Here is a 26,840-nt window from a genome sequence, read left to right as displayed (position 1 = left end):
CGATGCAGCTAGCCAGAGGAGAAGCCGCTTACGGAACCGCGAATAGGGTCGCGAAGACACCCGGCGATCGTTTGCGCGTAGCGGTTCGTCTCTTGCAATAGGATTAAGGTCAAGGACTTTGACTGACTCAGTTTTGTAGAAGCAACAGTTCCGGACCACCAACAGTGCGCATACAAAGCTGCACGCTATGTTTGAGGAGACGATCCAGGAGCTGGAGAGCACGAAGGCAAAGCTTGAAGCGACTCAGCGAGAGCTTGAAGCGACTCAGCGAAAGCTTGAAGACACCAAGGAAATGCTCAGATGTAGCAACGAAGACGTTGAAGAGATCACGGAATTGCTCATCTCTAGCAACGAAGAGGTTGATATATTCAAGGGCGAGAACTCATGCCTGATTCTTGCCCGGAACTATCATGAACAACACCTTGCCCAACTCGATGACGAGCTAGAGCAAGAGAAGAAGAAAGTCAAAAAGAGTCAAGATGCCGAGGAGAAGTTGGAGCAGCTCAGGAAACATTGGTCTACATTCTCGGCTATGCTTTCAGATTGAGCCCCGGCTCCTACAATGCCGCGATCTGAACTTCATCGGCCCCTTCAAGATACCAGTTTGGAAACGCCCACAACGTGTATTTGTTCAGCAACAGCTGTGCGGCATCCGCACTGGCTTCATGGAGGCAAGATCGATGATTCAGGGCGTCCGACTCTTCCAAATGCTGACAGGCTGGCTTAGTGGAGCTTGATTAAGGCCCTGGTATAGGATCAAGTCAAATGCTAAACAAAGCGGTAGTTTAGGTCGGTTATCTTGCACGTTTGAGGACTGGCGAACCGGAAAGTTGATGAACAGAGTTTGAATATTACATGACTCTTACCATTCAAGCTGCTTCTCATTCTGCCAGAACAGTCCCGTATGCCCCTTGATGTCCTGAATAGCAAGCATGACAGGTGTCTGTGCGCCCTCATCCGGGCTCTTCGTGCCGTTCCCCTTGGTCATGTCTGTATTCACATATCCAGGACAGCATGAATTGATCAACAGACTGCTCCCCTTCTCCTTCTCCGACCTTGCAAGCGCTCTTGTTCCTCCAATCATGCCAGCCTTGCTCACGGCATACGCTGCACTCGGAAAGCCAGCTTCCTTCTCCCTCCCAGCTTCAACCGCAGAAGCAAAGTCCTTCATGATGGATGTGACGTCGTCTTCGGTCTTGGAGGCCAGGAAGCGGTTGCGGACCTCATCGGAGTACTTGTTAAGGTGTCCAGACATACTGGCGAGGTTTACGATACGACCGGTGGACTTAAGAAGGGGAATGAAGGCGTGGCATGCTTCGAGAGTGCTGTAGTAGTTGCAGCCAAGAGTGGTCTTGACCACCTGCGCATCTATACCACGTGAGCTATTGTTCCGCATCTGCTATATAGAGTGCTTACTGGATCCCTCCATCGCAATGCCCGCGTTGTTAATGACGAAATCGACGCCATCGCCGTGTGTCTGCTTCAATTGGTCTGCAAATGTTTTGATACTACCACTATCCGTGATGTCAAGGGCATGGAACTTGATCTCTGAGAGCCCCCCGTCAGCCTTTAGTGCTTTTGCGCTCTTCAACTGCGCATCTTGCTCCAGGGCCTTGACTGCTGCTTCTCCTCTGCCTTGGTCGCGCGCTGTGAGGTAAATCAGAAAGGACCCGTTGTTGAGCGGTGATTTGGGGTATTGAAGTGCGAGCTGGCGCACTATGGCGAGGCCAACGCCCTGTGAATGTCAGTATTGAGTCCTAAAAAGGGTATATTGCTGCTCACCTTATTCGCGCCAGTGACGACGCCGATTCTGTTGTACGACATGATTGCTATACCCAATTGTTTGGAGGATAAGAGGAATGAAACGAGAGCAAGAAAGGGACCTTAATGCGCAGATGAAGCCCACAATAAACCATCATTAATCATCATCGGGGTTAGGCCTCGCGGTCGTAATACGTCACTATGCTGCTCGCTAAAAGAGCCCAGAATGGCTACTAAGGTAAGTCAGCCAACGAGCCGCATCGGCCAACGAGCCACCTAAATATTATAATAAATTTAACTTACCTTTTTTACTACGTAATATTTCTACTACTATAATTTTAATTAAAAAAGCAATTGTAGTAATTAATTTATAAAATTTAAAAAAACAATTTTTATACTGCGCAGCTATAAAAAAGTTTAGTATTAATTAAATAACTTTAGCGCAAAAATACTAAAAAAAATTATATTTTTATATAAAAAAAACTTAATAATAAATATATTTTACTTTATAATAAGAATTAGAATTTATATAATATATATAAAAATTATTTAACTATAAGCTTTTACTTATAAAAGCTATAATAAAAAATTTTGCTTTTATAGTATTAAAGTAAAAAATTTTTAATATATAAATTACTTGCTTTTTAAAAAAATACTATAATACTTTTACTTTAAAATATACTACTAAGATAAATTACAAATAGCTTTTTGCTAATACTAAGTATAGCTATAAGTTATATTTTAATTTTTTTTATTTAAAAATTTAAAAGTATAACGTTAACACGCGCTATATCTATAATATAAATAAAAAAAAATTTTTTATTAGTATTACTTTATACTTTAAATAAGTTTTTTTAAAATAATTTTAAAAATAAAAATAAATTATAGCAGCTTTACAAAATAGCAACTAAAAATAAATAATAATTTTAGTATATATTTATGCAGATAAAAGCGCAGTAAATCTAAATATAATTTTTAAAAAAAAAAAAAAACTTTATAATACTTAATTACGCAATATAAAAGCTAAAAAATATTAAATTTTTTTTATAATAAGTCTTTTTAAATAGTTTAATAATAATATTAGTTTAGCCTAGCTTAAATAAGTTTTTAATTAGTATATAAAAAGCAAGGCATAAGCAAATTATAAAATTCTTATTTTTAATAGCTATAGTAGCTATTTTATTACTAATTTTATAAACTTTTGCGACGCTAATAAAATTTTTTTAATAATATTTTTTTTTTATTTAATTTATAGCTTATAATTTTTAAATATAGTGCTTTTTTTATTTTTTTTAATTGCTTATTTAATTAAGCTTTTGCACTACTTTTATTGCAGCTAAAGCCTTATTTTTATAAATAAAAATATTTTTTTTTTATTATTTTAGGCTACTTATAATATTATATTTATTTTTATAAATATATAAAAAGTATTTAAAGCTATAGGCGTTAAACTATTTAATACTAATATTATACTGCAATAATTTAAAATATAACTATAATAAAAAAATTAAAAATTAATAAATAAAAAAAATAATAATAAAAATACTTAGAACTAGCTCTGCAATTTATTTAAAATTATTATAAAAAATAAAATAAAAATTAAAGCTAAATAGTTAGGCTTTATACTATATTCTTTTTAAGTGCAAAATAAGCTTTTTTACTATAAAAATAAAAATTTCCGCAATGCACTTTTAACTAAAAAAAAGTATAAAAATAAAAATAAACTTTTAAATTTTTAATAGCGCAAAAAATTTTATAGTATTATAATATTTTAGAGTTTAAAAACTATTTAAAAAATTTATATATATAATACAATAAAATAATACAAAAATAAAGCTAAATAATTTTAAAAAAAAAAAATAAAAAAGCTAAAAGTAGTAGCAATATTATATAAAAAAAAAATTATAAAAAAAATAAAAGTAATATAGTTGCTTACTAAAAAGCGTGCTGCAAAAAAGCGCGTAATAGTAATTTAAAAATAAGCTATTATACACGCGCAAAAATAATAAAAAAAAAAAGCTATAATTTTATAAAAATTTTATAATAAAATAAATAAATATAAGTAAATAATTTTATATTTTATAAATTTAAATACAGTAAAGCGTCGTCGTATTATAAACGCTAAAAGTAGTAGTTTAAATATATTATAATTATTATTACTTTTATTTAAAACTACTACGCGCGGCTGCTAAATTAACTTTTTATAAAAATTTAAATAATATAAATTAATTGTAAGTTTTTGTTTACTAATACTTTAAAAATTTTTATAATAATAGCTTTTATAAGTAGCTTTACAGCTTTATTTTTATATATTAAAAAGTTTGGTAGGGTGGCTCGTTAGCCGATGCGGCTTGTTGGCTGACTTACCTCAGTAACACTTCCGCGGGCGCCATCGTGTTCCCCTCACACCTCAAACAATGACTTCAACACCTCCTACTGTCTATGGAGGAGGTGGGTTCTCAGATATCAAAGTTTCAATCCTTTCTGAACTTCGATTAATGACCTCTCGCCATTCATGTACCCGCTGAATCTATAGCCGCGCTTTTGAAAAGTATGGTAGGCCTTGAAGGAGAGCAACATAATGATTGAGAATGCGCTTGTTGGCATACTTGATGCCCGGGTGTCGTAGGAGGACTACTCAAAATTGTTCTAGTAGTCTCTTGGATGAACTGGGCATAGGACTGACTTGGATCGTCACAAGCACAAGGTCCTCTTGCAGCCACATCTACACACCTACGCATTTCTAGCTTGCCCCATTCCAACTATCGTCATATATTTCCTCGTGACTCTTACTAGACTCTGGAGTAGATTCCATATCTTCTCTCTATCTCCATTCTATCTAATTTCGCGCCGTGTTTCTTCCTCTTGAATCTTATGCCCAGGCGCGGGCAGCATACGGCAGTCGCGACCCTACGCACATGTAGACTTCCACTCTCTCCTCCCCATACCGGTCTCAACTTCGCAGTATGCCGCCGGCAGCACCCACAGTCAAAGCAGAGCGCGAGAAGAAGCTAAAGGCAGTGCTTGGTGAGTGCCATCCTTCGTGCCTACCTGCAAACCCTCACCTTTTTGCAGCCTTTGCCTCAAGTCTCACCAAGCGCCTGGAGAACAGCCATGATGCATCACTTATCAGCGACCTTCAAACTCAGACCCGCGGCTTGCCGCTGCCAGCCTCTTCGACGACTTCCGCAAAACAATACGAATTAGACAAGTTAGGCACCGAGCTATGGAATCTTTCTACGCGCTTACGACGCGACGAAGCAGGGCCTGATGGCAAAGAAAAGGAGGAAACAGCGCGAAAGAATCGCATCCTCTGTCTTCTACGTGCTTTCGCGTTCCTGCTCCTCGACTCCGCTGGTGGACAGGGCGCGAAGGGCCGCCAATGCAAGAGCTGCATTCGCCTCATGAAGATTGCGCTGAAAGCGGCAAGAGTATCTATCGAAGGTAACGAGCCCGGCACTGCTACGAAGGTCCTTGAGCGAGCTGCCGAGTATCAAGACGTGCTAAGCAAGGCGGGCGAGAGTGGTGGAGAGGCCGAGCTTGCAGATCGCTTGCGAGCGGAGTACTTTGCTGTGCGAACGACTTTGGTGAGTGCGGGCAATCTACCAATTGGAATAGCTAACAACCTGTTCATGTGAAGGCATGGCGTCAAGAGCGCCTGGATACGGCAGAGCACATGTTCGCAAAGTGCAAGCAGCTTGCGGCTACCCTCACACCTACCATGGCAGAGAGCTTTGCAGACCTGCTGTACGAGATTGGAAAAGATGCCCTGACAAAGCGTAACTATGAGGTCGCAGTTCGATGGCTGGAACGCGCGCATGACGTTCTTGGGGAGCAGGACCTGGAGATGCTTAGTCCAGAAGTGAGCGAGCTACGACTCTGTACGATGCAGAGTATTGGTACGTACACGCCGTACTGCCAGGACCCAACTAACGGACTGCAAGTTCAGGCGTACATGAAGCTGAAAACACCTGAAACGCAAGATAAAGCGTGGCATATGGTAAAGCTCATGGAAACTGTGAGTGGCAATGTATTTGAGATCGTGACTTCAAGTATAACTAACAATAATAGGATTTTGGAGACAAGATGGTCGTTTCCCTGTTGAAAATCGAGCTGCTGTCTGATGCTGAGACAATTGACACGACTGAGTTCTACAATGGTAGCATGTTGTCTTCATTCCAAGTATAGGGGCTAATGAAGATTAGTGCTTCTTCGAATGATTCGCACTGTGGTGCTAAACGATACAAACTTCAAAACGTACGTCCTATGATCTATTTCGATGCACTAGGCTAACGGTCACTAAGAATCATGCATCACATTCACAAGTTGAAGGACCATAGGCATGTAACCATGTCAGCATGATTAGTCGAGGCACTAACAAGCAGCAGCAACGTTACGGCTTGCAAGGCTCTGGACGATTTAATCGATATGCGACTGTTTAGAGAAGAGAATCAGCCTTGGATCGAGAAGGCGGTCATTACCCGTATATGGATCGGCACGACCAATAGCTTCGCCGAAAACGCCCTTGAGCACCTCCAGGAGCTATTTGACGCCGTCGCACAGCATTCGAGCACTTCGCTATCTGCTCCTGCCACTCACGCTGCACAAACAGTAAGCCACCGGTTAACATTAAAGGTTCCATGGCTGATCCTACCCACGTAGCTTTTGTGGAAGCGAGTAGAGGCAGCATCTAGCCAAGAACAATTTGGCGCTGCTGAATCATGGTGTCGGGCTTGCCTTCACTCTATATTTGACAAAGCTGGAGCTCAGAACAAAGCCAAGATTTCAAGGTGCGTCAACAAGGAGCCAGTCCAACAAGAACTGAGGAACGTAGGAAGATCATCCAGTGTGCCTTCGCGCGGCAGGATTGTGTTGCCGCTCGCGAGGCTCATTCCAAAATGTCTGATACCGGCAGAGACGAACCAGTGGCGCGGTATCTGATGTACAAAGTGGCGCTGCGGAGCGGTGATATGGAATTTGGTGAGATCACTGCTTCTAGTGGCGCTGGTAGGCTGACGCTTGTAGCTATAGAGTGCTTGGATCTGGTGTGTCGGAGTTCCGCGAAAGATGCGACCCTTTTGTACGCTTGCGTGATGGAGGCCCAAAGTGCCGGAGACAAGAGACAAGCTATTATCGCCCTAGAACGCGTCCTGGACAAATATGATTATAGCGCACCTGCGGGTATCCATCTCCCTGCCCTCTTACGGTAAGTCGTGTCGCTCAACTCTGCGCTGTCTTTCTCATCCATGAGCAGATGTACTGCAAGACTTCTCCAATCGGAACTCGTAAAGGATGGCAACATCAACCCTGATATTATGAGTCAACTTTGCACAGTGTTTGATGGAGGTCAGAAGCAGTACTTCTTCATCCAGTTAGTCTGCTAATGTTCGCAGCATGCTCACAAGCCAAAGCATCCCGAAGACGACCAAGCACTCCGGCACAACAACTCTTCACAGCCCAGGAGTTCGAATGGTTTTCAAAGAATGCGTACAATATGTCGCTCAAGTATTGTGCGGAGATGGCCCCCAATCTGTTGGTCAAACTGCTGAATAGCTGCACCGAAGTAAACATACCTTTACACGTAGGTGCTACACACTGACATATGCAGTTTATCAAGCTTCTCAAGGGGCAAAATCAGTCGGGGGCTGAGGGCGATCTCTGCCTTCGACTTGTGTTTTGTGAGTTTCTTGCAGCTTGTACTTATACGACGTTGGCTCGAGCCGAGGACAACACTGCGCAATGTGTAAGTCGACAAGGGCCTGCAACAACTCGAGGGGCTGACTGGTTAGTTTCAATACTATCTCGAAGCTCGCAACCACAGTCAAGAGTTTCGACGTGCTGCAGCAGAAGGCATCGACAAGCTTGGCGGATCTGCCCAAGCTGACATCATCTCAAAGCACTTCCAGGTCGTCAAGCTAGAGCTCGAAGCTGTACTCAAGCTGGAGAAGTGGGACGAGCTCGATGATCTCTTTGAGCAGTGCTGGAAGTACAAGAGCCCCGACCACTATGAGACATTGGCAGACCTTGTGCTGGTCATCCATTCATGTGTCGTGAAAGCAGCGCTGGATGTGAAGTACCAAAGCAGTAGGTGAATTAGTGGTGTCTCAGATGTCATGCTAATGGATCCTGCAGAGGTTCTGTCCGTGCTGCAGAAGATCATCAACCTAACCTGTCGCCAGCCGGGAAGCGATATCACGAAGCTCTCCCGTTGGCTCCGCTGTCTTTTTAACCTCGCACTTCCTTACGACGAGAACATTAGTCTCAAGTGCATCGAGCAGGTGATTCATATGGCGGCTAAGAAACAAGCAGTAAGTTCCCTTCTTCGAGTGGTCCAGACACTTGTTAAGCCTGCTCAGAGTTTGCTAAACACGCCTCCGCCATCCTCCAGTCCTACAAAGGGCGAGAACGAAGTACGCTTGACTGACGATCATATTAAGGAAGTCGAGCGCTATCCTCGAACTGAGCTTGAGTGGCTAGCGACAACGACATTCAATCGCGCCATCGATTACTATATGCAAGAGGATGACGATAAATGCAAGACATGGGCAGAGAAGTCATTTATAATCGCACAGTGGCTAGAGGACGATGGCGCGCTTCGGGATCTGCTGATGGAGAAGTTCTCGGCATTGCAGTGGGACAAGAAATGAGTGGGTGTGTTGCTGCTTTCGGAAAGTCAGGACTTGCTCGTGCTGTGTATCTTTATATACCACAGTAAGCAAAGAAACATCCTTTAATAGTTTGCTCATCTTCGCATAATTCCTCCTTTCTTCACGTAGCACCAGGTACATCCCAAATCTTCCCATACGGATCATGATTCGCGTCGATTTCACGGTCGTACTCGGAAATCAAGCTGAGATACTCGGCCACCTCGTCGCCGTAGACGCGCCCAACCCACGCGTACGTGACGTCAATTCCCGCCGAGATGCCGCTGGAAGAGAAGATGTTGCCGTCCTCGACCCAACGCGCTGTTGGAATCCAGGTCACATTTGGGCCTGTGGAGATTACCCATGACCACGATCGCTTGTTGGTCGTTGCTTTGCGGCCGTCGAGGATACCGGCACGGGCGAGAATTGAAGCCCCGGTGCAGACGGAGATGATGTATCTCAACTATTTACAGTGAGCATTACGCGTAGGAAGAGGTATGATGGCAGGCGGAATGGATAACTTACCTTTGGGTACAGCTCCTTGACGAATGCGATATCCTCGGTCATATTCTGCCGGGTGCCGCCTCCACCAGGGACGATCAAGACTTCGATATCGCCCTTGTCCACTTCAGTGGTTCCGTTCGTCATGTATCCGCGGTCATGACTGGGGCTCTTCCGCTTCGCAACGGTGCCATCCTCACAGTCCTCATCCTCATTCTTCTCACCTCTCGCTAAGTAGTCTTCAAACGTGATAGTCGGCACGATACTCTCACCAAAACCACCCTGGCCCTGCATACCCGTCATAGCGGTGGAGACAGGGTCTAGCGATTTGCTGAGAATAGAAAGACGCATAGTTGTAGTACTGCTGTAGAGCATGTTGAGGGTGTTGAGAACGTCCATGGGGCCGAAGACATCGAGAGCTTGGAAGTGGGGGAAGACGAGGAGGCCGAAGTGGGTGGGGAGCGTGGTGGTGTTGCTGATATCGGGCTGTTTTGGTGCTGCGAAGGCTGTCGGGAGGACGGCGAGTAGCGGTGTTAAGCGTGAGACACGCATGATTATTGTTGCAGAGTGTGGAGATAGAGTATAGGAGGTGTTCAAGGACACGCTTGTGGTAACATGAGAGCGTTCTTATAATCGGAAGGATCTTTTGGGTTCATCTGCAGGTAAGTCTCTCTTATGACTAATGCAAGGGTGAAGGCAATGAAGAGAAGGTGTAAACATGGAGCTCTGCACCTGCTGCTGTTTGATTTATACTTGGGGACGCGTCGACCTCTTATAATGTAGTAGAGGGATCGCGTATGAGCGTTGAATATCACCTCTAAATTACCTCCCCCCTTCAACCTTCAAGCTCCGGCAAAGTGCTTGCCATGTCATTCAGATCGATAAACACAACGCTCTAGGGTTCAATAGGGCGTTCTGAAAATTGAGCAGAATTGAGCACATTCTGGGCTGGTATTACACAACTGCATCCAGCAGTGTTGGGTTGTGGTGTTCTCGTGCAACACAGGTAAGCACTAGGGGGTTTGAGTATGGGGGCCGGTATTAAGTGCTATAATAACCATAATGTGGGGAAGGCCTCGACGTACTTTGTAGACCGACGACGTCTTGTATCGCAACGGTCAAAGCTACTTCGTCGGGAACAAAGGCTAGAATGATACTGTGCTTTTCTTGGGCAGAGGCTCCTACCCTCGAAGGATCTAAGCATAGCCCTGGAGTGGAGCTGCGCTAACATTGGCGCTGTGGCGCGAAACGCCTCGCCTGGTCCTTGTTGAAATTGAAATGGACTGGAGAGAGCTAGAGGATGCAGAGTGGTCAGCTTATGAAGCTGGTATCGGTGAAACAGTGGTAGATATGGGGCGTAAACTTTGATTATCTTTGATGTCTGAAAGGGGTGATTATGCATAGTCCTCGAGTGTTCTCATATGGTCAAAGCTAGAAAGACGACGTGACACTCTTCGTCACGTTTAGCAGCTTATAGTTAGGTTCCAATGTTTCCAATGTCAAGTAGCATGACGGATCAAGTGTGGTCAGCACGGTGGCTTCTCCGTCGGTTCAACGTACTATGTATGGTAATGGTGCGGGAGCTACGACTGCAGCCAATCAAAGGCAGGGTGATTGAAAGCAGCCGCCCCAGCGTCGCCAGTCGCATGCGGTGCATTAGAAACGAAGCAGATGTGAGCGATGAAGACGGGACGCGTAGAGAAGGTTTGTCGACGCAAACATGAGATGGGGAGCGATGCATGGTCCTGAAGAGGGAAGGTGCCAAGGCAGAGGAGCGGGTTCCTGCAATGACTTGCGGCAGGCGGCGCTGAACAGGCTATGACGCACCTGTAAACGCGCGTGGACGCTGAGCTTTTCATCCTCAGTCCGCCTCTACTCAACTCGCCTCTGCTTGCTGTACGATCGTCCTCCCTTTGGGCCTCAATGTATGCGGTGTCTGGTCCGATACGTCCTGCCTCGACGAGGTAGCCCATTCCACCCAAGCTCCCCCTCGGTTCCTGCTGCACCCCCGCCATGAGCCGAAGACGACCACCCATCGACACGAGGCGCAAGTCTTCTACACTGCATTACCAGACCTTCCCTACGCAGCCCCCCAAAACCCGCGGCCGACCGCTCTCTACCTCTCCCGACCACGACGGCAGCATCTCAGACGCGGACGAAAACCACCATGAGTCGCCTCTGCCCAAGAAGCAGCTCATCGTGCTGGCCATCATTGCGCTCGCCGAGCAGACAGCCCTCAACTCGATCAGCCCCTACCTGCCAGAGATGACAAAGACGTTTCCCGAAGTCAAGGACGGACAAGCTGGTCTTTACGTGGGCCTCATCGCATCCTCGTTTGCCTTGGCGCAATTCACAACCAACTTCTTTTGGGGATGGCTGTCGGACAAGATTGGAAGAAAGCCAGTGATCATCGTCGGCACCTTCCTGACCATGTGCTGCTTTCTGGCCTTCGGGTTCTGCAAGACGCTGTGGCAGGCCATACTTGTTCAAGCCCTGATGGGCATCGTCAACGGCAATTCCGGGGTAGTCTCGACCTGTCTGGGCGAGATCACCGACCGAAGCAACCAGTCGCGAGCCTTCACATACCTGCCCGTCGTCTATGGCATTGGTGGCATTACCGGGCCCATTGTCGGCGGAGTCCTGGTGTCATATCGCAACCCGTTCAACAAGCACCAGCCGAATCCGTACCCGTACCTGTGGCCGAACCTGTTTTCCGCCCTCGTCCTCGCAGTCGATCTGGTAGTGTGCATGATATTCTTGGAGGAGAGCTTGCAGGAGGCGAAACATCTCCCGCCTTTAGGGAGGCGGCTGGGCAATTTGTTCACGTGGATGTGGCAGTTCACGAGCTCGACACGACCGACCTACGTCCGGCGCCTGCTGGGCAAGCGAAAGAGCCGCCATACACAACATATCCTCGACGGCATAGAGGAAGAAGACGAGCGTGACGACGCCTCAGACGCCTCAGGGGAGTCAGCACCCACGCTATTTCCTCACACCAACGGCGATGAACTCTCGCGACACGAAATTCTCAACCGCGACACCATCCTGCTTCTGGTGACGTACTTCATCTTCCAGTTGGCAAACATCTCGTACAACTCGTTGTATCCAATTTTCGCGGAAGAGCAGCCTCCAACAGGTCGTGGCTTGAAGCCCGAAGCGGTCGGTCTGTCATTGTCCTTCGCGGGTGCTATCACGATCGTGTTCCAGGTGGGTATATTTGGGAAGCTACGGGGCAGGCTCGGCAACAAGATCGCATACAAGATTAGTTTGGCCCTTTTCGTTGCCGCTTTCGCGCTTATGCCGTGGGTGGGTTACAAAGATGACAAATCTTACGGGGGGATTGGAACCGGTGCGGGCTGGTTGTGGTTCGAGCTTGGGGTAGTACTCGTGATCAAGACGATTGCAGGTGTCGGTGGTCTCACAGCTGCTCTCCTCATGGTAAGACCTTGCACATGTTTGTATTATTGCATCTAACCGTACATCAGATCACCAACTCGGCACCAAATCACAATGTGCTCGGCACTCTAAATGGTCTGGCTCAAACTCTCTCCGCTGCTGGCCGTGCTGCTGGCCCCTTCATATCAGGCTCGCTCTTCACTGCGGCTACTAAAATACAGCCCAAGGGAGAAGCTCTTCCGTTTGGTATCTTCGCAGGCATCTCTTTGTTAGGCTTCCTGATGAGCCTCGGCATTCGTGGCGACAATTTAGAGGCTGAAGGATGGAGCGATGAAGAGGAGGAGGAAGACGAAGACGAAGAGGAAGAAGTCGGCGATCAATCACCGAGCACGAACGAGCGAACAGGTCTTATACGGAAGTGATCCGATCGACCGTTGTATAGTGTGCATATTAGCATAGCTCTATTTGGGCGATTCAGCGCGGCGTTGGTTTGTTGGGTTTAGAAAAGGCGGTCCAGAGCTGTGGTATCTGGGACAGCTATGCGAGGTGTCTTGGGCGATTGCATCATATATAAACACAGTGTATAAATACCGAGCTGATAGTTAATGTTCGAGCTCACATCATCTCTCTGAAGCCTCAAGCATGCACCAAGCATCGAACCCACTATTTAGACAATGCGCTAGAGTCCAGCTCAAGCGGCAAACGCCTTGAACGCCACAGCATCTTCTAATCCAACCCCTGAGATTCGCGCTGACTTCTGGGGTAAGAGTGTCGCAAAAGGGGGAACGGGGAATAGGCGGTCTGGGGCCAGCACCCTCGGTTTGCATTAAACAACAGCCGTGGAACATTGAACAACACTCAGACAGCCGGGTGATCCGGTTGTTTGGCCGGGGTCAAGCGGCCCGAATTTGAAGTTTGGGGGCGATGCAACTGGCTACGCGTCGAGAGGGATGACTCGGAGACCGTGAAAACCGCATACCGCAAAGGACATTGCGCCGGCTTATTACTTCTTTTTCATTACTGAGTGGAGTGCTACTGTCATGCTACAGCTGCAGCTACAGCACCGCTCTGCTCACTAACGCTGAAAGGTGGGTGCATTGGGCATTGCCGCCAGCCTCACACTATTCAAGAAAGTCGTGGGAATACCGTGTCAATAGCCACGTCTACCCATTCTCCACTAGTGAGCTGGCGGTCCATTGCGGAGGCTTTTCGGGCAGAGCTAAGATACAATTTGCTCCTCAATTGGGCCTTCGATATTAGCGGTTCACATGTTGTATCGATTCGCCATAAAGACCTAGGTTCTGGGTCGTGGTGTTTGATCCTCTATTGTGGCGTCGACATTGCTTGTACTCAGCCCCGGCTAGCACCTGCATACTTGGCGCAAAGCTTCGCTCAGCTTAGCTCTTTGGGCATCCGGTGAGTGGTGAATAGGGAGCAAGCTGATACACGCACAGACGTTGCACAAGCCACGATGCGGTGTAACTGGGATGTGCTAGCGATCCGCTTGGGGCCGCAGTGCAGGTATACGTCCCGGACTAAAAAAGAACAACGCTGAAGCGTGGGGCTGGGGTTGCGTGGAGAAGGCACTTAAACTGCGCATGGCCGCGAGATGAGCTTCTCCGTATTGCTGTCGAACTTGTTATTCCTGCCCAAGATACAACATGGGGTTCAGTTTTCACGGCCACAGGGTAAGTGCGAAACTCGTCAGGAATGGTGCTGGACTAACGTTTCACAGAGAGATGTGTACGTCTTGAACAGAAGTTGGCTGATTACCGTGGACTAACGACCTCAGCGACGCAGAGAAGCACCTCAAGCGGCTGCACAAAACGACGCCATTGATCGAGTCACCGCTAGTCGGTGCCGACCACCAGCATCTCGTCTTCTCCCAGCGGCACGAAGCCAACAGCATCGAGCTCTTCTTCGACCTGTTCTTCGTCGCTAACCTGGCAACATTCACCGCCTACCACTCGATCACCGATGGCTCCTATCTCCTGGGCTATATCGGCTTCTTCGGCATTCTGTGGTCGACTTGGTTCCAGATTACGCTTCACGATGTCCGCTTTGCGCGAGACTCGCTGTACGAGCGCGTCTGCAAGACGATCCAGTTCATTGTCTTCGTCGGGCTGGCTCTCGTGGGCTCTCAGTTTAATCCCTCGAGAAAGAGGGGCAAAGGGAACAACATTGTGAGTATGACACGGGAAGCTACTGTAGCATTGTACTGATTTCGTAGATCTTCCGCATCCTCTGCTACACTCTGACTATTAGCCGAGGGCTTTTGGCCATTCAATACCTCGTGGTGCTGGTAAGATTTGTCGTGAGCATCCGCGTTTCCGCACTGACCCGCCTAGTTCTACACCTGGAGAGCCCGCTACTCGAAAATCTATCCGCCCCTCCTCCTGATGTTTGCCATCTACGCGGTCGAGACGGCCGTCTTTGCTGGCATGACACCTGCATTCAAAAAAGACGAGGAAGCACATGGCCTGGTGTACCTCGTGTGGTATGTCGTCATGGTCTTGGAAGCGATAGCTGTGGTCACGATATCGTGCTTCTGGCGCATACTCAGCTTCAAGAAGACGCATTTGATGGAACGCATGAGTCTGCTCACCATCATCGTTATCGGCGAGGGCGCCATCGGTGTCACCAAGACGGTTAGCAGGCTCATGGGTAAACATGGTCTCGATGTCGAGGGCTGCTTCCTCATCATGTGCATTATCATCATTCTGGTAAGCTCTGCAGCACTCGGCTCGTCAACTATATACTGACGGCACCACAGGTATTGACGTGGAGCTTATACTTTGACCATTTCCCCCACGGCCACTACGGAACCATCCGCCAGCAGATCTGGTCTCTGCTCCACTTCCCCCTTCAGCTTGCTATTGTCGGTGTTGTTGAAGGATCGCAGCAACTCGCAATGGCTCGCTATGTAAGCAAGAACGCCGAGAAGGTCGCAAAATCTCTCAATCAATACTGTAAGACCGAGAACCTCGACGGACGGAAGCTGCAAGAAAAGCTCTTGACTCTCCTCGACTACTTCGAACTGGACAAAAAGGTCGAGACCACTGGCTTCTTCCAGTACGTTGAGCAGGCCGCCTATGGCATTGGGAACGCCACCGGCATCTGCTCACCCACAAACGCCACGTCATACAACGAAGATAGATGGCCCAAAGACTTCATCAAGGTCGAACAGGGTATCACCAACGGCCTGTACACCGGCCTCGGCATCAAGGTCCCAATCACCAAGCTCCAGAAATACACCCCTCTCGAGGTCGCGCTCCACTCGTGGAGACTGGTCTACATGTACTTCTGGAGCTCTTTCTGCCTCCTCATTGTCTGCCTGATCATATTCCTCTTCCTGATCCGACGACACAAGGCCGACCTGTTCGACTTCACCACCATCATCTTCCGCGTCCTTGTCCTCGCTGGCGGCGGCGCAATGATGGGCCTCATGGCCAACAACGTCACCCTGTACAACGTCATCAGCTCTCCTGCCCTGCTGCCGATTTGCGTCGTGTTGCTGTTCCTGATCCTCGTCGTCGACAAGCTCAGCGCGCTCTGGTGCAACTCGCAGCTCAAGAAGAGCGGACAGCCTTATGCGCTGGAATACGAAGAGCACGGGCATCATGACCACCATGACAGTGGCCACGGGGAGACGCATGAGACGGGTCCGCTACATGGACATGCTCCTCACGACTCGGTGGGCGGCAAGTCGACCGGGTGGAGCAGTCATTCAGACTCGACGCCGCTCTCTCCCGCCCATCAAAGCTACGCTATGCAGCCCATGAGAAACCCAGCGGCCGTGACTTCTGATCCTGTGATGCATGCGCCGGCTCCTGCCCCTGCTGGCTATTTCCCCGTCAGCACCGGGCAGCGCTATGGCTGAGCTGTCCGCGTTGATATTTGGTTTTTCCTTTTTTTACCATGAGCGAGGCGTTCGTTGATCATTTTTACGATATCCAAAAATGGGTGCAAGGACAGATGCAAGCTTGCACGGCGTATTACACATATATATAACGACGGCGTACATAACAGATAAATGACTTGAACATGCACACCTCCCTTTCTAATATTGCCTCATTTCACAACAGCCAGGAGAAACCCATCGTAGCTCTTTTCCCCAACAGTCTGCACCACAATCCCATCTAACCTCCCATCCTTTCCAATATTCTCCACCACCCGCCTCGCGCCCGCAATCCGCGGATCCGCAGCATCACTCGCAAGCTTCCCCTGCCTCACCACATTATCCACAATCACCACGGCGCCAGGCTCGCACATGCCCACCGCAACATCCACATAGTTCCAGTTATTCTCCTTATCCGCGTCGATGAAGACGAACTGGAACTTCTCCCTCTTCCCTTCTTTGACCTCTTGGGCGAGCTGGGGCAGCACCGAGACGCCGGGCCCGAGACGGATGTCTACCCTCGAGCCTACGCCCGCGTGGTCGATGTTCTCCCGGGCTACCTGAGCGTGGTGCTCGTCGACTTCTACGCTTACTACTTTTACATCCGGCCCGGCGTTCGCCAGCCAGATGGTCGAGTACCCGCCCAGCGTGCCTACTTCTAGGATGTTCTTGGCGCGTGCGAGGCGCGCGGTGAGCTGGAGGTATTTGCCCTGCGAGGGCGACACGGCGATGTCGGGGAGGCCTTGTGCGGCTTGTTGTTTGAGGGCATGGTCGAGTGCCGAGGTAGAGGGAGCGGTGGAAGAAGAGGGGTGTAAGTGTGAGAAGGCGTATTCATCTACGGCTGTCCAGCGCGGGTCGGTTTCGTAGGATTGGCCTTGTCCCGACATTTTGAGCGGTCTTGAAGGATAAGTGTACTGGGTACTGTCAATGCTGTGAAGGAGTTGAAGCTAGGCTTAAGCTGAATGTCAGGTGCTTTGGTTAGCTATGCGATCTTGGGGGCACAATGGCGCTTTTATAGGCGAAAGCTGCGGCCGCGGATACCATGGCTTCACGTATGCAAATCCCGTGGCGTAGATGCCTGGCGGTGCGAGGAGACGTCAATTGGGCCATTACGCGTGTTTTGGTGGATGAGATCATGGATGAGTCTTCTCCCGTGCGTGACTGTGGGGAAGTTACGTTCGCAAGATCAGATAAGGTTAAGTCCGATGGTTGATCTCCGATATCGCCGAGCGGCACATCTTCTCCGCTGAGACGTAGAGCATTGCCACTCCATCTCGAACCTGGTTATTGTAAATCAACGATTGTGAGTCTTACAGAAGCTGTGTCACTTCCTGTAGTCTTCTTCTTTTCAAACATTTCGAAGAAATCAACGGGCAACTTCCCGCTGCCAATGCAGCCTCCAAAGTCTTCAGCTCTCCGTCAGTACATCATCGGATCCGCTTTAGGGTTCTACATCTACATGTGTAGCAGTGGTGGAGCTCGGCTCGGACAATGGCGTGGATGATTCTGGAGATGACGCGACAGCTGCGACCACGGAGTACGTGCATCGAGGCAACACTTATCACGTGCTGCATGAGCCAAACTATGGACAACCAAGTGGACTTTACTTCGATAGACTTGGGTGCTAATACTAGAAATTACTGATATAGTTGTTGACTAGTAACTACACCGCGTTACTTCTTTCAAACGCCGTCATCCTCAGGTAAGGTCGTCCATATCAACTCAGGATATTCCTAAATGGCATTTCCCATCCACTCGACAGGCATATCCTCTTCAAGCCCAGCTTCTGTCTCCTGGTGCAGATGACGCTGCGCTAATGGTAGCGGCGGTAATTGTTTGTTGATTTCCAGTATCGAGGAAGAGTTTCTAGTCCCAGCGCCGTTTGTAGTATTTGTCAAACTAGAGTGCCTTCTGTCATGATTCAACGACGAAGCTCTTCTTCTACTCACACTGTTGCTTCTAGCCAAACTGTGGTTTTCGAATTCAAGGTTCTTGGTAGACACTCGTACTTGCTCTTTATTAGATCTGGAACGGTGGAGTTGTAGGTTACGAATCGTTTTAGGGGTTTGTTCTCGTTCTTGTTCGTGTTCATCAGGGTCTGTGGATGCGCGCTTGCTACGTCTCCTCCAGTGTCTGAGAGATTCCTTAAAGGGAAGAAGAGCCTTCAATGCTCTTGACTCTTGCTGATGGTCGTCCGGTGGCCTACCTAGTTTCCACCACTTTGTCTTATAGGAGGAGTCGTTGGATGAATACGAAGAGAATCTCGAAAGACCTACATCCTGATCGGCATCGTCATCCTCACAATACCTCACTTTCTCGAGCACCTGCAATACCGTCTCCGGAAAACTGCTCCTGCTGTTGGCTTCTTGCAGCTCCCTCCCTACCGTCAGTGTTTGTGTTTCACTGTCAGTTTTGTGAGTATAGCTTTCATGGCATTCGAAACCACTGTCCTTCCGCTGGTGGCCTGCCTGAAAGATACCGGAACCACCCGAGGCATCGATACTCTCGCGTTCACTTCCGCGAACTCGCAGAGAGCTCGTTGCAGCCGCAGATTCTAGAGACCTCTGTTGAGGCTCACTAGGCGTACCGACAAACCTCAAGGCCCTCCCGTAGACACTACCGTCAGGTGCCTCAATAAGCTGCCAGTTCTCTTCGTGCTCTGACTCAGAGACTCGTGCATGAGGCACTATCTTGCATCCAGCACCGTTACCTTGCTCCAGACGCGCCAGTGCAAGCTCGAACCCATTCTTCGTTCGATTCGCAGTCTGTCCCAGCCACATCGCACTCCCTTGATACGCAAGTATCGGCCTCAACGTCGCATTCAGAGGATCTGTTAGCGACTCTTGATGATGTTGGCGGTGTGCGAATGCGCAACATCGGCATCGCTCGAGGCTGTACGTTTGCCTACTCCTCTGCGCTTGAGCGCACCGCTCGTAGTCCTCTAGCGTTATAAGGGTGTGCGTGAGGCGCTCGTGATTTGGCAAGCGAGATACTTCGATGAATTCGTCGGGGTGGCCGCAGAGAAAAATGCGTCGAAAGATGTAGGGGTAATAGGGAAGCGCTTCTTCGTGTATAGTTTTAATCTGAGCTGTTAGTGCGAGCTTCTCTGCCATGGTGGAGAGAGCGTTCCTTTGCCCTGGGTGGGGGAGCCGCTGGTAAACATGTAGGAGTCACTGCGTCACTGCAATCGGAGTATGACTGGCACTGTTGTTGCCACTGATATAGCTAGCTGTGTTTGTCACGACACGTCTTCACAGAAATCGGGATCAAAAGCATGCAAGATTTAGCAGTCGTGGCCCCTAGGGCCAAATCCCTTAATTATATATAAATAGAACATCACAAAATGCCCCTCCATAAACTTGCTTACCATGAACCTGGTAGCCTAGTTGACGTCCTCCCATCTCATCGTATCGTCTGCGCTAATTGAGCGCTCTTCTTGTTTAATCTTCTCTGGCTCTCTGGTTTCTTCAGAGCTTTCGAGCTTGATGGGAACCTCTTCCTCACTAGCGGCTGCATGTCCGACATCTTCGCTGGTGGAAGCTCGGGCGGAGACTAAGTCGTCTGCATTGCCTGCTCTGGCCATCTTCAGCTCTTTTGCGAGCCTCCTCGATCTCTTCTCAGCAGCGAGTCGAGCATTCTCAGCACCGAGCCTGGCCTGAGTTAGCTCCCGGTACCGCTGTTCAGTCATGCGCATTTGCTCTTGCAGCGCCTTGAGCTCTTCTTGCGCTCTGCGCGCCACCTCTGCGTAGTCAATCGGAGCTTGGGTGTTACCCACCACAGAATCGATGTCTATGGGCTCAGACTTCCGCTTCTTCAATGCTTCTCTCGCCCGCTCTGGGATGCCTAAACTGCGTGAACCTGATGCTGAAGGGTGAGACGTATTTGCCTGTGCTGTACCACGTCGCGTCTCAGGCGGCGGTGAGAACCTGGCTGTCTTCTCCTTCGGACATTTGTCTGAGTGGTGGCCACGCTTGTGACACTTGAAGCACTTGCCACGGTCGGGGCAGTCCTTGGCCCAGTGACCTTCACAGCCGCAGTTCATGCACGTGTCCTTGGTTGGACAGTTACGGGCAATGTGACCGTATTCGCGACAGAGCAGACATTGGTCCTTCTTCGGACAGTTCCGGGCTTTGTGGCCTTCATCACCGCAAACGTGGCAGATGAGCTTGGTCCGATTCCGGTATGCAGGCGAAGCACTGCGTCTAGGACTTCTACTGCGTCTGAGACCGCGTCTTGGGCTGCGTCTGGGGCTGCGACTGGGGCTGCGACTGCGATAGCGAGTGCGCTTGTCGAGTTCATCAAATTTAGCTTGAAGCCTTTCAAGCGCAGCATCCCTGTCCTTGAAGCTGGGCCTGGACCGGGAAGGTCTGTCTTCTTCTTTGTCCTTTTCACTGGTCCTCACATTGGACTTGCGTGTGAATCTGGACGATCTCTCCTCTTGCAAGTGCGGGCGACCGCGCTCTCCTGATGCACCTGTTGTGCGGGAGAAATTGTCGCGCAATGCGACGTACAGTGCCTCGAATTTAGGATCCCAAGGTTGCAAGGGCACACCGGCGTGCAGAGCAAAGAACTCGGGAGTGAAGTACTCGGCGTACGTCATCTGCATTCGTGGGCAGGGCTAAATTGCATGTCAGTGAGGGCTTCAGGTTCGTGAGAAGGGATCATACCTTGCCAAAATGCTTGACAGTGCTTCTCTTGCCGAGACCACAAAGCAGGCAGTCATTGTCGCACCCTGAAAGCCAATTAAGGCGGTGCTCCTCGTCTTCTTCCCGGCCGCATCTTAGGCAGCAGGTATGGCCTCGAAGAGTGCCACAGTGTGAGAACCACTCCTCGAGCTCCTCCACTGTGAAGCGGACAGTGGGGTGGTGGTAATCATGGTTGTTGTATCTCAGTTTGTCGGGTGGTTCACTCATGATGCCACGTTGCTTGAAACAAGCGTAGTGGTATGAGTAGTGTTTGTGGAGGTAAAACAGGGTGGCGTGGCGTGGTTTTTTGACAGCCAGGGCCAACGTTTCTCCGATTACGGGTACACCCTGCCGTGGAAGACGGGGGAAAGCAAGAGAATTTACTTGGTGAAAGTGAAACATAAGCAAGATACATGTTATGCAAGTGCAGTGATGTTTAATCATAATATATTCCCTTTAAACTCAAGAAAACTGCACCGGATGCAACCTAGACTTTGACATTAGAAATAAAAGCTATAGCTGAAGAGAAGATAGTAAGGTAACAATATGGGATTTTATAGAAATAGAGGGTTGAACGTTGCACAGCTGCTGTAGCAGAGATGTAATAAAGAGGAATTAGGGATTATAAAAACAACTTTCAGACTTGGATTGGAAGAGATTTGACAAAAAGAAGTAAAATACTTACACCAACGAGATTGGAAAGAAAGAGACTGTTATAAGCCTCTCTAAGCAACGTCTGCTATTAATGTGAGCATTGTACAGATTTAACAGCGCCAGAGGGTACCGCGCACCGGGCTATCAGCGTGTCAATCGAGGGACTGCTTAATAACCAACATTGACTTTCTAGCTTGAACCATGTTTATTCACGAGCACGCAGCTGATGAAAAGTGTTTTCTATTGATGAAGACTTGTCGGTGCGACAGCGGTTGAAAGAATGCGGACGACAGGCAACTAGCATGCCACTAATCCTCAATACGACTCCTTGAATCCTGAACCTGCTTCGCTGTACAGTCGGCACAATGCTATGACTGTCAAGATAACATTAGTCTATCTCCTCGTCATTGAAATTACCACAAGATGTAGACCAGGGAATATTACCAAGCACAGCACGTTAATTGGAAGCTAGTACCAGCTGAGGAACCTCGTCCTCGCTAGAATCAACGAGCGCAGGCTCGCTCTTGACAGTGGCTGAAGATTCACCGGGGCAGCTGTGGACATCACCGCGAGTCGTGTTCATCCACCCATTGCAGACGTGACAGCGGTCGACCATGATGATAAGTTCCTGTGAAGTAACCGGGCGCTTAATCCTCTACTAGTACGAAAAGGCGCTAGCTATTGGCGCAAGGGCGCTTGTAGGCGACCGGGGGTCTTTCTGTCCGCCGTTCTATCCTCGCACTTCACGTTAGCATTCAATCTGATAATAATCACACAATGAACCCATACGAAGCCAACCCTGAGAATATACCGCCAACAGATCGATACGCGGATGTGCCTCTGTATGGCAGATACCTTCCCCGCCCCACCGACTTCACACCTGATGCAAAGCACATGAATTGCACTACGCCAGAGTCCCTAGGATACTGGTTTACAGTGCTTAAGAAATGCACGGAGTCCAACAGGATTTACGACAATCAGGATGGAGGGCGCGATGTCTTTGCGCTCGGAAGCGTGATCATCAAGTCTAGTCACTTGAAGGCAAATCCTCAAGGCCGACGGTCTCACCGCGACTATTCGTACGCCGATGCGAACGAGGTGGAGGCCTTGGCTCTTGCAAGGAAGGTGCTGGATAGCACCAAAGTCCCTCAGGTCTACTTCGCAGCTAAGGTACTCTTGAAAACACTTAGTAGCATATGCCTGTTTGATACACTACTAAGGTTGTCATGGGCAGATCAACGAACGTGATGTATTTGTACAAAAGAGAATCCCTGGAGTCGGCCTCAACATAGCTTGGCAGTACATCTCGCAGTCTCAGAAGTCTTCCTTCAAGCAACAGGTACGAGAGATACTACAGAAGCTGCGCACAATTTCACCCGCTGAGATCAGTCGCCGATCTTACGTCGTTCCGGACCCAGATCCCGTTGAACATCGTGGTATTCAAGAGCTCGAAAGAGAGATTATCTTTGCAGAGGACAACAAAGACCCCGAGCTTAGCTTCATGCACAATGATGTCTCATTGTCAAACTGTATTGTTGATAACGATAGGATTGTTGGCCTCATCGATTGGGAGATGGCTGGATTCTTTGGCTGGAAAACTGCAGCGAATGTTCATGCTCAGATACGAACTCCAAAGCGTGAGAATTTCGCTTCACTCAATCTGCCAGAGGATATGCTGAACGATATGCTTTTCTGGAACGACTTGTATGACGTGGAGTGATAGTACTTAACAAATCGAAGAACGTATTCTCGCTCCCCTCAGCTCCACTCAAAATATGCCCTTCCACCATATGATGGACAGAATATGGAATATGGTACTGTACTTGATAATATGTGAGGATGGTGGCTAACGACAGGTCTAGCGGACATGTTCATAGCGATGTAATACGTTGGCGTGTCATTCTCATGTAGACCGGAGTACACAGACTTTTCTAGAGTGGAGTATGCCATCCGAGTCAGCTATATAGAATGTCCAACACCTCGCCTGACGAGCGATTTCTAATATCTATACATCCTTCCCCAGTGTATATCGTTGTAACCGTCTTGAGACATGTTGTGGGGCGATTGATCATGCCAATTCCAGCCAGCTTCGTCAATGTTCTTGACAGGTTGCATAAACGCGTCGTGCTCGTCAGGGTGTTCATCTTCGAGCTTATCTACGTCTTCGCAGTCCGGAATGTCAAACTTATCCTGTGTCAGCTCCCTGTCCAGCCCGCTTCTAATTGCGTCCCTGCAGGTGCGAAATTCAGCTCCTCTGCATCTGAGTCGGCGAAATCGTAAGCTTCATCCCAGAAATCAGATACGCAGGACTCTGCAAGCAGACTCTTTACGTGTCGCTCGAGTTTAGAGCGGCTCTTGATCACAGCCCTACGCCCACCGCGCCGTACGATGGGCGAGTTCAGTGCCAGGTCAAAGTCGTCTGGGGCGACATCTACGTCTGAGCTCTCGGGGATTCCGTAAGACATCGCCTCGCGATAGCATCCCTCTCAATGGGATGGTTTTCATGTGCGGGCGTGAGTGCTTAGCCCTGCGCTTGCCTGAAGTGCCACAACTCTTCTGTGAGAGCGGCTCGCGAGCAAACTCAGGGCTTGCTCACTGGGCTCATAGTCTCGCGGCACTTGACTGTCTGTCTCATCTTCCGATATGAAATCTTCAAGAACCTTCTTTTTGCGTTCTGGCGCCATAGTAGATTCTCCTGTGGTGTTAGTTGAGCCGGAAAGACGGTGCTGTTGCGGACACCAAGCCAGGACGAAGTAGACGACCTCACGTCAGACTTTACAGTTTCTGCATCCGCATATTTAGGCAAGCTGAATTGTACATATTCGAAGTTGAGTTTAGACTTTCTCCATCCGTTTCTCTTAGTCTGGTTGCTTTTTTGACATCTACCGCCGCAATGCTTCACCCACCATCTTTGTTCTGTCAATATCATAGTCACCTCTGGTCTACTATTCCGTTAACATGTTGCGTCGTCTCCATGTAGTGTCAGATTGCCTATACATATTGCTGCAAATGATGTATCCGTTGTCGCAGATGTTGTTGTCACGACGCGGAGAAAGAGTAGCAGAACACGGCTGTGTTGACATTCAAACTATCTACCCTCTACAAAGTCGAACGCCATTGTGTCTTTTGGATTCTCCGGTAAATGTTCATAGCTCAGCCAATCCCTTAATAGTGTAGCCTGAAAACTGCCAATCCTCTTACCCATGGATACCCGTTCATGACCACTCTCGCCTCTCGTGCCTATACCGGGAATTATACATTGGCATCACGGTGAAAGCGACTTTAGAAACTGTTCCTTGCTCGTAAGATAATCCACCTGCTTAGTAATCGTACAAACGGCGAGCTTCTAAAGCTCCACCCTCACTGATCTACATCACAACACAAGCGGTACGTCCAAACACCACCTCGCCTCCTGCTACATGCTGACTCTCTCAGCAACATGGCTGGATCTAGTTCTGGCAAACTTGCGCCCAAAGGCCAATCTGGCCGAAACAGTCAGTCTCCCATCGACTCACGCGAGCGACAACTAACCTTCGTAGAACCTAAACAGCCCACTGGGCAAGAATCTCTGCATGATCAACTCATGCGAGAACTAGACGACCGCGATGCGTTGCTCGCCAGAGAAGCAGCAAATGCCTCACAAGGCTTGCAGTTCGCTAGGCTGCCTCTATGGGGCGTCAACAGCGTCAGATCTGCCGCGAAATTCGGAGATGTGTGGGAGAGGTACCAAAGTCAGCGAGACCAGGCTGACGAGTTGCTTGTACCGTCGAAGCCCTCTCCCGAGTCCACGTTGGACCAACTCAATAGATTGATAGATGAGACAATTGGGACTAGCTCTACGCAGCCAGAGGTCGATACCCAAACCGCGCAATCGAATGCGCCACCTGGGCCGACACCACCTGCATCCAATAGCATATTTGACATGGATGAAATGCTAGGTTTCAATCGCTTGAACCTAGACAGGCCAGCGATCCCTCATAGCACACCTACGCGCGGTGACAGAGGCGGCAGAGGTGCTCCAGACACGCGCAGCGACCGAGGCGGCATAGACAATGGTCGAGGAGGTGGTGGTGGTGGTGGTGGTTTTACGCACCCATCGCAGTCACCCACGTATCCCAAGATCTGGTCCAGATGGATGAACTGCAGCGAGGCGAAGTCCCTCATTTCCAACATTGACCAGGCTGACGGTATGCAGACAGGTCTGCGCGTCTACAAGCTCGAACCCAATGAGTATGGTGGTGACGTGTTCCACGATTTGGGCCTGTGCAAAGCGCACCACACCAAAGGTAAGACGTGCCCGCTCTCGTGGGAGAGTTGTCCATATCGACATTGGGCGATTGATCAGATTGAGGAACAGTGGGTCAAGCCATCATGGCTCGCGCAGATGAGGCAGATGGGTCGGAGACCCTTCGTGGCGCCTGACAACGCTCACACGCGATACCAAGGCCTATCGCGGCAATTTGCGAGCGGAGTGTGGTTTCAGAGCTCGTGCGAGAAGTTCCCAGAAGTTCCAGTGGCGCCGCAGCTCGCTACGTGGTCGACGGTGGGGAGCTCTGGCATGAAGGAGGGAGAGGAAATTGGCCCCGCAACGGATCGGGAGGAGCTTCGAGGGTTTCCGTGGGAGGACCCTTGGGACAAGCCTTGGGAGTATCCTGGTGAGAAGTTTGGTTAGTATGGGGGCATCAGGTAGTAGAGGCAAGGAGAGTAGTTGATGCCGGGGTTAGCCCCATGGCCCATATATGATAAGTCTTTTCATATCCTTCCATATGCACCAATGACCGCCGCCCACTCTCGTGCATCAAACTCGCTTTCAATAAGAGCTAATAACGAACGAATTGAGCTTGAGCAGACGAATTTTCGGCAACCTACACCTCACAGAACCCCGAGCTCCGCATAAATGATCACGTGAGGCTTGATTCACGTCTCCACTTGTTGCGTAATCCACACACCGTAAATAAACACATACACGAGTCAACCAATGTACGTTTCAAACACGACAGAACATCTGGTTTCGAATCTGCAAGACGTTCTAGCGCGTATTTCTCGATCGTTGCGGGCCAACCACGGGTGTGGCACAGCCAAGCGGCCGGCGCTTAGTGCAAGATCTCGCGCTGACCGAATTGTGGACCTGGGATAAACATAGCACAGAGGTACTCATATGAGAGAGAGGATCGCAGGAACAATGGCAGTCAGCAGCCTCGATTTCCTTCTCTTGTATTTCTCTTCGTTTCGATTATCGAGCGTTCTGTGAACGCACGGAGCATTTTTTTGTCTTCTTGCATCCTTTATTAATTTCAAACA

General features: G+C 48.9%; 10 protein-coding genes across 10 annotated transcripts; 6 read left to right on the top strand and 4 right to left on the bottom strand.

Annotated features, from left to right (window-relative positions):
- Positions 1 to 2: 2 nt before the first annotated feature.
- K460DRAFT_402165 (uncharacterized protein) lies at positions 3 to 547 on the top strand (the record flags this gene model as incomplete). The annotated part of the gene is made up of 2 exons (XM_040936499.1): positions 3 to 83; positions 140 to 547. The coding sequence occupies 2 exons, from the start codon at positions 3 to 5 to the stop codon at positions 545 to 547; spliced, it is 489 nt and encodes a 162-aa protein (XP_040794739.1).
- Positions 548 to 862: 315 nt separating this feature from the next.
- K460DRAFT_402164 (carbonyl reductase) lies at positions 863 to 1,824 on the bottom strand (the record flags this gene model as incomplete). The annotated part of the gene is made up of 3 exons (XM_040936498.1): positions 863 to 1,368; positions 1,417 to 1,735; positions 1,783 to 1,824. The coding sequence occupies 3 exons, from the start codon at positions 1,822 to 1,824 to the stop codon at positions 863 to 865; spliced, it is 867 nt and encodes a 288-aa protein (XP_040794738.1).
- Positions 1,825 to 4,727: 2,903 nt separating this feature from the next.
- K460DRAFT_425140 (SPO22-domain-containing protein) lies at positions 4,728 to 8,872 on the top strand (the record flags this gene model as incomplete). The annotated part of the gene is made up of 16 exons (XM_040938225.1): positions 4,728 to 4,788; positions 4,837 to 5,348; positions 5,402 to 5,660; positions 5,706 to 5,779; positions 5,833 to 5,920; positions 5,967 to 6,018; positions 6,066 to 6,113; positions 6,150 to 6,372; positions 6,424 to 6,551; positions 6,596 to 6,741; positions 6,793 to 6,967; positions 7,013 to 7,107; positions 7,155 to 7,324; positions 7,370 to 7,504; positions 7,551 to 7,845; positions 7,894 to 8,872. 16 exons carry the CDS (start codon positions 4,728 to 4,730, stop codon positions 8,406 to 8,408), a joined length of 2,976 nt encoding a protein of 991 aa, XP_040794737.1. The 3' UTR covers positions 8,409 to 8,872.
- On the bottom strand, positions 8,420 to 9,921 carry K460DRAFT_413635 (class I glutamine amidotransferase-like protein). The gene is made up of 2 exons (XM_040937619.1): positions 8,931 to 9,921; positions 8,420 to 8,868 (listed from the first exon to the last, which is right to left on the bottom strand). The coding sequence occupies exons 1-2, from the start codon at positions 9,456 to 9,458 to the stop codon at positions 8,530 to 8,532; spliced, it is 867 nt and encodes a 288-aa protein (XP_040794736.1). The 5' UTR covers positions 9,459 to 9,921; the 3' UTR covers positions 8,420 to 8,529.
- Positions 9,922 to 10,728: 807 nt separating this feature from the next.
- K460DRAFT_362938 (MFS general substrate transporter) lies at positions 10,729 to 12,934 on the top strand. Its single transcript, XM_040932731.1, has 2 exons — positions 10,729 to 12,344; positions 12,392 to 12,934. Exons 1-2 carry the CDS (start codon positions 10,920 to 10,922, stop codon positions 12,722 to 12,724), a joined length of 1,758 nt encoding a protein of 585 aa, XP_040794735.1. The 5' UTR covers positions 10,729 to 10,919; the 3' UTR covers positions 12,725 to 12,934.
- A 1,029-nt stretch (positions 12,935 to 13,963) lies between these two features.
- On the top strand, positions 13,964 to 16,182 carry K460DRAFT_352001 (uncharacterized protein; the record flags this gene model as incomplete). Its single annotated transcript, XM_040931607.1, has 6 exons — positions 13,964 to 13,990; positions 14,038 to 14,045; positions 14,095 to 14,485; positions 14,533 to 14,604; positions 14,651 to 15,025; positions 15,076 to 16,182. The coding sequence occupies 6 exons, from the start codon at positions 13,964 to 13,966 to the stop codon at positions 16,180 to 16,182; spliced, it is 1,980 nt and encodes a 659-aa protein (XP_040794734.1).
- A 95-nt stretch (positions 16,183 to 16,277) lies between these two features.
- Positions 16,278 to 17,357, bottom strand: K460DRAFT_47990 (O-methyltransferas-like protein family 3). The gene has a single exon (XM_040938448.1). The coding sequence runs from the start codon at positions 17,085 to 17,087 to the stop codon at positions 16,374 to 16,376; it is 714 nt and encodes a 237-aa protein (XP_040794733.1). The 5' UTR covers positions 17,088 to 17,357; the 3' UTR covers positions 16,278 to 16,373.
- Positions 17,358 to 17,933: 576 nt separating this feature from the next.
- K460DRAFT_392290 (uncharacterized protein) lies at positions 17,934 to 19,313 on the bottom strand (the record flags this gene model as incomplete). Its single annotated transcript, XM_040935877.1, has 1 exon — positions 17,934 to 19,313. One exon carries the CDS (start codon positions 19,311 to 19,313, stop codon positions 17,934 to 17,936), a length of 1,380 nt encoding a protein of 459 aa, XP_040794732.1.
- Positions 19,314 to 22,285: 2,972 nt separating this feature from the next.
- K460DRAFT_299988 (uncharacterized protein) lies at positions 22,286 to 23,296 on the top strand. The gene is made up of 2 exons (XM_040929820.1): positions 22,286 to 22,709; positions 22,774 to 23,296. Exons 1-2 carry the CDS (start codon positions 22,317 to 22,319, stop codon positions 23,257 to 23,259), a joined length of 879 nt encoding a protein of 292 aa, XP_040794731.1. The 5' UTR covers positions 22,286 to 22,316; the 3' UTR covers positions 23,260 to 23,296.
- Positions 23,297 to 24,609: 1,313 nt separating this feature from the next.
- On the top strand, positions 24,610 to 26,211 carry K460DRAFT_392287 (uncharacterized protein; the record flags this gene model as incomplete). Its single annotated transcript, XM_040935876.1, has 1 exon — positions 24,610 to 26,211. Exon 1 carries the CDS (start codon positions 24,979 to 24,981, stop codon positions 26,209 to 26,211), a length of 1,233 nt encoding a protein of 410 aa, XP_040794730.1. The 5' UTR covers positions 24,610 to 24,978.
- Positions 26,212 to 26,840: the final 629 nt, after the last annotated feature.

This window comes from Cucurbitaria berberidis (assembly GCF_010015615.1).
Source record: "Cucurbitaria berberidis CBS 394.84 unplaced genomic scaffold K460scaffold_1, whole genome shotgun sequence".
NCBI classification, from domain to species: Eukaryota; Fungi; Ascomycota; class Dothideomycetes; order Pleosporales; family Cucurbitariaceae; genus Cucurbitaria; species Cucurbitaria berberidis.
The sequence above is the reverse complement of the archived record's forward strand: the minus strand, read 5'-3'. Positions and strand labels throughout refer to the sequence as shown.

Coding starts and splice junctions, on each gene's coding strand:
- K460DRAFT_413635 (XM_040937619.1), bottom strand. CDS start 9,458: ATGCGTGTCTCACGCTTAACACCGCTACTCGCCGTCCTCCCGACAGCC. Junction 8,869..8,930: donor TCAAGGAGCTGTACCCAAAG/GTAAGTTATCCA, acceptor CACTGTAAATAG/TTGAGATACATCATCTCCGT.
- K460DRAFT_362938 (XM_040932731.1), top strand. CDS start 10,920: ATGAGCCGAAGACGACCACCCATCGACACGAGGCGCAAGTCTTCTACA. Junction 12,345..12,391: donor TCACAGCTGCTCTCCTCATG/GTAAGACCTTGC, acceptor ACCGTACATCAG/ATCACCAACTCGGCACCAAA.
- K460DRAFT_47990 (XM_040938448.1), bottom strand. CDS start 17,087: ATGTCGGGACAAGGCCAATCCTACGAAACCGACCCGCGCTGGACAGCC.
- K460DRAFT_299988 (XM_040929820.1), top strand. CDS start 22,317: ATGAACCCATACGAAGCCAACCCTGAGAATATACCGCCAACAGATCGA. Junction 22,710..22,773: donor AGGTCTACTTCGCAGCTAAG/GTACTCTTGAAA, acceptor TGTCATGGGCAG/ATCAACGAACGTGATGTATT.